General features: G+C 35.9%; 1 protein-coding gene across 1 annotated transcript; it reads left to right on the top strand.

The window, feature by feature from the left end:
- Positions 1-448: 448 nt before the first annotated feature.
- Positions 449-8428, top strand: LOC111723674 (zinc finger protein OZF-like). Its single transcript, XM_023510595.1, has 3 exons — positions 449-666; positions 2151-2240; positions 7076-8428. The coding sequence occupies exons 1-3, from the start codon at positions 633-635 to the stop codon at positions 8317-8319; spliced, it is 1368 nt and encodes a 455-aa protein (XP_023366363.1). The 5' UTR covers positions 449-632; the 3' UTR covers positions 8320-8428.
- The last annotated feature ends 283 nt before the right edge of the window (positions 8429-8711 follow it).

Here is an 8711-nt window from a genome sequence, read left to right as displayed (position 1 = left end):
GTATTTTAGCAATCTCTTATCTTTCCTTTCTCTCTTTATTTCTTGGAATTTTAAGGCAAATCTCACACATGGCACTTCACTAGGATATACTTGTTTGTAGATTTTTGTTGTCTTTGTCTTATGACAAGTGATAATGATTTTCCCTTTAAATTCCTTTTAAAATGCATTTATTTAAGTAAAAAATGTTGAGTTGGGTTAAAACTATTAAATCAATAATAGTGCAGGTGACATGTAGATATAGTAAAAATTGTGAAGGTGGTATGTGAATAAATATGTTTGAGCATTATTCTGAAGTACTCAAAATTCCTTGTTTGATTTTAAGTCCCTGTGTTGTCCCCATGTCTCTTTTCTCTTTCTTTTTTTTTTTAACATGAGTTTTGCTATTCCCATATAGTAGAAAACCTGGCATCATAATAAACATCTTCTTTAACTTACTATGATTAACTCTTCATTCCAAAAACAGTAGTAAGTTCCCATACATCTTTTACACATCGGTGGGTTTTTTTTGCTTTAGATTGAATAGAGAGGTCTTGTTACAGGACTTTGTGTCACTCAAGGATGTGACTGTGGACTTCACTCAGGAGGAGTGGCAGTGGCTGAACTCTGCTCAAAGAAAACTATACAGGGATGTGATGCTGGAAAACTATAGCAACCTTGTTTCAGTGGGTAAGGACATTTTCCCTCAGAGAGTACTTGTGTTAGTTACCTGTTATAACAGTCCAAAATTTACTGGCTTAAAACAGTTTTTTACTAACACTAGCTGTACATTAGGAATTTAAAATGACTTGCTGAGTAGATTTGGTGGTAGTCTGTCCTATGATTGCAGTCAAATATTGTCAGGGGCTGTATTCCCCTGAAAGCTTGACTGGAGCTGTACGGTCTTTTTCCTAAGGTTGTTCACTTACAGAACTGTTGACAGGAGACTGTTGTTCATTGGCAGGAAGCCCCAGTTCCTCTCCTCATAATATAGCAGCTAACTTCCCCCAGGTAGAATGATCCAAGTGAGTGAACAAAGAGGAAGTTATCTTTTGTAACTAAGTTTTCACCGTCACACCATCACTTATTGTATTTATTAGAAGTCAGTTGCTAAGTCCAGTCCCTTGCACCAGGAAGGGAGAATTCAGCTCTACTTCTTGAAAGGAAGCTTGTCAAAGAATTTATGGACAAATTTTAAACCAATGAGAGTACTTAATTGATTACTTTTTTTTCTTATTTACTAAAAGCTGTTGGGTCTCTGAATGTTAATGAGCTTGGTTTCAAGCTGTGTCAAAATAACATTAATTTTTTTAGTACCAAATACTGTGCTTCTACCTCTCCAGGGAACTTGGATAAAAAGAAAATGAATACTTCATCCTGCTCATTCTTTGAGGCAAAAGACTTGGAGCCCAAGTTTTTCTTAGTTTATATGCACATAAGTTAATTGATGTATAATGTATATAAAAAGTGTTCAAATCTTATAGAGCTTGATGCATTTTTTCATAAGTATATAGCCGTGTGACTACTACCAAGATCAAGATACAGAACATTTATCTATCACCCTGGCAGACTGTGCGAGCCCCTTACCATTTACCTCCTCAGAGGTAACATCTATTCTGTACTTTATCACCATAGATTAACTTTGTCTATTCTTGAACTTCATGTAAGTGGAATTACACAGTATGTTTTTATTGTCTGGCATATTTTATTTAATATAATACCTGTGAAATTCATTCATGATGTTGCATGTAGTAGTAGTTTGTTCCCCCTTATTATTGGGTTATGTTCCATTTAATAAGTATACAGTAATTCATCAATGTATCCATCTTACTGTTGATGCTCATTTGGGTTGTTTCAGGTTTGAGCTATTATGAGTAAAGCTGTTAGGAATAGTCTTACAGATATTTTCTGGTTGAAAAAAGCATTTTGTTTCTATTGGGTATATAAGAGTGGAATTGCTGAGTCATAAGGCATATGTATATTTAGTGTTAGTAGATACTACTAGATAGTTTCTCAAAGAGGTTATAACAATTTATATCCTACTAGCAACATATGAGAGTTTTGTCAAGCTTTGGTAATGTCAGTAGCCACTATGGTGCATATGTAGCAGGCCTACTTCTAAGAAGGTTGGTTGTCCATTAATGTCAGAGTCCTTTGTCATTTCCCATAAGCAGGGCATCCGTCTCTGAAGTCAAATCTAATCTTGTTGAAGCAAGGAGAACCATGGATGGAGGAGAAAGGAATCTCAAGTTGGCCCTATGCAGGTAAGATAGGAAGTAAGATTCCTATAGATCCTTGAACTATTTTCTTTCTTTCTTTTCTTTCTTTCTTTTCTTTCTTTCTTTCTTTCTGAAATGTGTTATTGATGACATGTATTACATCCTCTAGGCAGCTACAAGATTGCATTAGAATGAAGCAATGCTTGTAAGCCAGATGTGTGCCCTTGTTACTGCATCATTGGAAATACTACATTATGAGGAAATTGATGCATTGCTCACAAATCTATCAAGATTATCTGCACATGTGTGATCAAGACACAGAGAGCAAACCACTACTTTGCTTTATAGAAGTCAGAAGATGAGCATGTACAGAAAGCACAATTTTGGCCAAAAGATTAAATGATAATCAAGAAGGAAACTCAAGCTTCATATAGTTCAGAGTCTGGTGATAGAGACAGATATACAATTGGATCTTAAATACCATACCATAGGAATCATCTGCATTTAGTTGTACTTTATTTACCAAAAGGGTCTGAACCCACAAATCACAGCCAAATCAGAGCTGCCTTGAGGCAGAATTCTTTTATCATGTATCACTTAGGATTAAAGAAAAACATATAAAACTATAGAATGGGAAAGACTGGGCATAATATTAGCTCCTCAGGAAAAGACCAAAAAATTTCAATTTTCCATAAAGTCAATATAAACCCAACATGTGTTGAGCTCCCATATCTATTATAATAGGTGGCATTAATAGAAGTATAGAGCAAGAACAAACTGGCAAGCAGGAAAACTTCACTGATAGTCTGCAATGATATGGACAGTATGGTGCTTACTTCTCACTACCACATAGAAAAGGTTGGCAAAATGAAGCCTGTACATCAGAGGCAAATGCAAAGATAGAACTGCATCTGATAAGGATGTTTTAAATAAAAGTATTAGGTAACTTTAAGACCCGTTGGAGCTTATGATAATGATGATATCATTAATGATAACTAATATTTTATTGTATTATCTAATTTAATGTTCTCACAATCCAGTGAATTAGGGGCCTCATTATCACTCACGTCATAGATAGCAAGATGCATGTGGGAAGGTAACTGCATTTCTTGAGGCCACACGATCAGGGAGAGCTCATGACCATGTCCTCAGTGACAGTGCTATGCTGTATCAGATGTAAACAGTTGACAGTCCTTAACAAACTATCCCAGGACTGAAACACTGGAGGAAGGAGAGTGACTTCATAGAGTATAAGGCTGCAGACCTAGACATGGGGTTACATTTGCAGATTACCAAGTCTTATGTGAGACAATTCTCTGATAAGCAGAGTTGCTCAAAACATGGCAGGATCAGCTGTTTTAGAGGTACCTCCAAATCTGGGGATGCTCTTCACCTTTGAGCAGCTGTTTAGATGTATCTCCAAATCTGGGAAGCTCTTCGCCTTTGAGTGGCTGTTTTAGACATTTCTCCAAATCTGGGGAAGCTCTTCACCTTTGGTCTGCTCCTCATTTTGTTTTTTTACTATAGGGATGGAAATTTCCAGTTGTCACGATAGTAAGAGTTGCCAAAAGCTTTTGCTATTGTTTCAACATCCCTAAGTTCCTTTTTTTTTTTTTTTGAGACAGAGCCTCATGCTGTCACTCTGGGTAGAGTGCTATGGCATCACAGCTCACAGCAACCTCCAAGTCCTGGGCTCAAGGGATTCTCCTGCTACAACACCCGACTATTTTTTGGTTGCAGCTGTCATTGTTTGGCAGGCCTGGGCTGAATTCGAACCTGCTAGCTTATATGTGGCTGGCACCTTAGCCGCTTGAGCCACAGGCACTGAGCCTAACATCCCTAAGTTCTTGACTCAAAACAATGTTAAAAAGCATTTTGTTATTTTCCATGCTAGTTCCAGTCTGGGCAACATATTTAATCCAAGTTGGAAATAAAAGGTTTTGTACAGAACTCAAAATAATTGGCCTAGGGCAGGACTTACAGCTCCTTTCCAGAAGAATGATGTCTGAAAGCTTTCATTACCTTCCCTGGGATGGCAGTTACAGTCTGTGGCAATTACCTCACTCAAGGCAGATGAATGACAAGTTCCCCTCCATTCTTTAATAGCAACATTACAAAAGCAATTGGGACAAAAGTCTAGAGAGAAAAAAATTCTCATTGGTACTATGCAAATATCATATGTTCCATTTGGTGCAATCCATAGAAACTATTTTGGTAAAGATGCACACAGATCTTAGTTCATCTTATATAAATATTTTAAAAGCCAAAACTTTATTATATAATGCTGTATTATATAATTATAACTAACATTTGTAGAGCACTCAGCATGTGACAGGCCCTGTTGTAAGAACTTTATATTTTACTGCTCTGAAACCTCCCACCAACCAGGGGTGGTGGGAAGTGCACAGAATGAGTAACTGTCCAAGGTCACCCAGGTGTCTAAGATGTGAGGTGAACCCAGGTGGTCTTGCTCCAGGATCTCCACACATAATCAGGTCTCCAGATGGCCTCTCATTCTCTGGTTTGCCATCCATGAGAGAGGCAAAATACCACTCTGTGTCCTCTCTACTCCCATTCTAGAGTATCTTCCTGCACTGTAGGGTCTGGAAACTGGAAAAGCACCTTTGTGAGACTCTTTCTACCTGTGCTTTAGGCTGTGCCAAGTAGATTTAGTTCTAAGACGTGGAGTGTGTGCAAGTGAAGTGCAGGCCTGTAGTCTGTCTGTGCTTGCTGATCTGATCTTTGGCATCACAGCTGCTAAGCAGGGGGTGGCAACAGTAAGATTTCCTCTAGAACATTCTTATGGTGTGGTTGCAAGCTTCTGTACCTGCATACTACCTTAAACCAACTAGATCACATTCCCTACTAACAAGGTCTTTGGTGCATGCAGAGGACTTCAAGCCTATTAGTTCATTTTCTTCCAGAAATGCAGTGCTTTGTGTGATATGGCTAACGCAGAGGTGGAAGAGATGGCCTCTCTGGAGAAACTGGCAGAAAGCAAATGTATCAAGGCTCGCTCTCTTCTCTGCCTTATTCTGGTCCTGTCTTTTAAAAATCAGAGAACTATAAACTTGCTAAAGGCCTTCTAGTCCAACTTCTTCGTACTAGTAGGACACCAAGGGTCAGAAATATTTTTCTTTCTATGCTTTTATATTCAAATATCTTTTCTTGTATACCTAAAAATCTTATAAAGTATTAGTTTGATACTAATATATATGTATATAGTTCAGAGTTACAATACTAACATCACTATATGAGAGAACTAATTAATGAGGTTTAAGATTTCATGGCAGTTTTTTGTGTTCATAGAAAATATTTCAAAAAAGACTTAGAGTATAGTGTTCAAAGACCATTTGGAATATTTATATTATTTTGTGGTTACTTCATCAACTTAACATACAGTTAATTCATTTCTTTCCATTTGTTTTTATTTTAGAGATTTAATTTTTTCCTTTATAACTTAATTTTAATTTTTCAAAAACAAAATATTTTAATGGTTCAAAAATTTAAATTTTATGAAAAATACTCTCACAAGTCTTTCATTCCTATCGCCACTTCACTCTCTTTTCCTCAATCTCTGTCATTATAGATAGCTATTTATATTGCTTTCTGTTTTATCCTTTCAGCATATATTTCTTTTTGCTTGAAATTAAGCAAATACACACACATCTTTTATGTGATAGTATGAAAATTCTCTAGCATACACAAAAGTAATATGCTTGCATAAAGAATTCATTTACCTATCACCTGGCATCATTATCAACATTTGAAAATCTTGTCACATCTGTTTTCTTATATATACTTTTTGTTCCAAGTATTTAAAGATTTTTTTATTTCTCCCTGATTTTTGTTCATTTCAGTTTTTATTTTTGAAGTTCTAATTCATAGCAAGCAGTTTTCACATTCTCAAATATTTGTTTGAGTATATTATTTTTAGAATGTAGAGAAAAAAATCTCTTTAATTACATGCCTAGCGTCTTTGGTTTTTTGCAAGGGACAATTTTCTCTGTTGATTTTTACACATTTCCTGATTTTTCATAATAGTTCTTGATGGACTATTCATTTTTTTCTGTTCATTATTATTATTTCATGGTGTTTTTACAAAATTTCTAATTTTATGGAGCTCTTTTCTATTAATATAGCCTAGTTCAAGATCTATAGGAGGGCTTCTACCTTCCTCTCTCTGTGACAGGGAAGGAGTTTTTAGTTTTTTCGTTCTCCTTTGATTTATAGGACCCTAAATTTTTTCCTTTTCTTCTTTTCCATGTTTCTACCACCAAATTACTACAGAATACTTCTTTATTTTTATACTTTTTTATCCCTCTTAACTATGTTTGTTCTTTTAAATAGAGTATGTTCCATTCTGTCCCTTGTCCTTTTTATGTTATCTGACCTATTAAGATGCATTTACTTTAAAATCCTTTGCCTGTATTTGTGCTTTAAGTTGTCTAGTTACTTTTTATGTATTTCTAGATTTAATATGGATTTAATCTTTCTGTTGACCTTTTCAGCTCACCCTCAAGTCCCTTTGCTAGCATCATTTCTCTGTCTTCCCCGCAGTTATTTTTTTGGTCAGCCTTTGCTGTTTACAGACCCATGTGGTAAAATGGGGGTGAACTGTAAGAGTGTGGGACTGTGACCCTGAGTTCATTGACTCTTTTTCCACTATTTCTCTGCCTACTTTTTATTTTGATTTCTTCTTTTATCTTTAGGTTTTATTCTTTATCTTAAAGTACAAAGCTGATCATATTCATTTGCAAATTTCTAGTGATTTCTTTTAAAATGAAGAATTTTATTTGAGTTTTTTGTGTGTGTTTTATTTTGTTATCCTCAAAGTTGAAGAGCAAAGTAACATCATTTATACTTGTGCTTTCTTTCAGACTATGAAATTAGACCCCAAATTAAAGAATTAATTCAAAAGAGCCTTTCTGAAGAGATACTCTATAACATGATAGTAGATTCAATTTTTAAAGACTTGAAACTTGAAGATGAACTAAATCATCAGGAAAACCAAGGCAAGCTTGTGAACCAAGTTGTACTTAACAGTAAGTCACTGACTGAAGAAATAGATTGTGAATATAATGTCCTAGAGAAAGTAGTTCCTGTGAACAAAGAAGTTAATAAGCATATCAGTACCTTTGTGCAGAAGTCACACCTCTTTGCACAACGTACACTTCTTACCAGCAAGAAACCATATAAATGTATACTGTGTGGGAAAGCCTTTAGTGGAAAGTCAGCACTCATTGTGCATCAGAGAATTCATACTGGGGAGAAACCATACAAATGTAATGAATGTGAAAAAGCCTTTATTCAGAAGCCACAACTTACTGTACATCAGAGAACACATACAGGAGAGAAACCCCATGAATGTAGTCATTGTGGGAAAGCCTTCATCCAGAAGTCAAGCCTCATTATTCATCAGAGGATTCACACAGGGGAGAAACCCTATGAATGCAATGAATGTGGAAAAACTTTCGTCAAGAAGTCAACTCTCAGTGTGCATCAAAGAGCTCATACTGGGGAGAAACCACATGAATGCAGTGAATGTGGGAAAGCTTTTGTTTTGCATTCTCAGCTCATTGTGCATCAAAGAATCCATACTGGGGAGAAACCCTATGGATGTAATGAGTGTGGAAAAACCTTTCACAGGAAGTCAGAACTAAGTGTTCATCACAGAATTCATACAGGGGAGAAACCTTTTGAATGTAATGAATGTAAAAAAGCCTTTATTCAGAAATCAGATCTCCTTGTACATCAGAGAATTCACTCTGGGGACAAACGATATCAATGTAGTGAATGTGGGAAAGCCTTCACTCGGAGTTCACACTTCACTGAACATCAGAGAATTCATACTGGGGAGAAACCCCATGAATGCAGTGAGTGCAGAAAAGCTTTCATCCAGAAGTCACAACTTATTGTGCATCAGAGAATACATACTGGGAACAAGCCATATGAATGCAGTACATGTGGAAAAGCCTTTAGCAAGAAGTCACACCTCACCATACATCATAGAATACATACTGGAGAAAAACCCTATGAATGCAATGATTGTAGAAAAGCCTTCAGCAAAAAATCTACTCTCATAGTTCATCGAAGAATTCATGTTGAACAGAAATGCTTTTAGTGGGAGTCAATGATCAAAACTTTAATACATATCATAGAATTTATAGCTAGAAACCCTATGAATAGGGTTTAACAATCGTTCCAGAACTACCAAGCACTAGAAAATTTACACTGAGAAGCAACAACACAAATTTAATGAATTTGAAAAGTTATGTTGTAAAAAAAAAAAACTACAGTGAATATCTTTGTTCAGACTTAATACTGAAAGCTTTCTTTAAAGTATGTTAGAAAAAAATCTCAATTACATAGTTGATTTGTTTACTATGAAATATATATATATATATATTTTGAGACAGAGTCTTACTGTGTCACCCTCAGTAGAGTGCTGTGGCATCCCAGCTCACAGCAACCTCAAACTCTTGGGCTTAAGTGATTCTCCTGCCTCAGCCTCCC

The sequence above is a fragment of the Otolemur garnettii genome, unplaced genomic scaffold (genome assembly GCF_000181295.1).
Source record: "Otolemur garnettii isolate 467f Iridium unplaced genomic scaffold, OtoGar3 scaffold00014, whole genome shotgun sequence".
NCBI classification, from domain to species: Eukaryota; Metazoa; Chordata; class Mammalia; order Primates; family Galagidae; genus Otolemur; species Otolemur garnettii.
This window is presented reverse-complemented; position numbering and strand designations above follow the sequence as displayed.

Excerpts from the sequence above, each read along its gene's own strand:
- LOC111723674 (XM_023510595.1), top strand. The coding sequence starts at position 633 with ATGCTGGAAAACTATAGCAACCTTGTTTCAGTGG. Across the intron at positions 667-2,150 it reads TAGCAACCTTGTTTCAGTGG|GGCATCCGTCTCTGAAGTCA; the intron begins GTAAGGACATTT and ends TCCCATAAGCAG. Across the intron at positions 2,241-7,075 it reads CTCAAGTTGGCCCTATGCAG|ACTATGAAATTAGACCCCAA; the intron begins GTAAGATAGGAA and ends GCTTTCTTTCAG.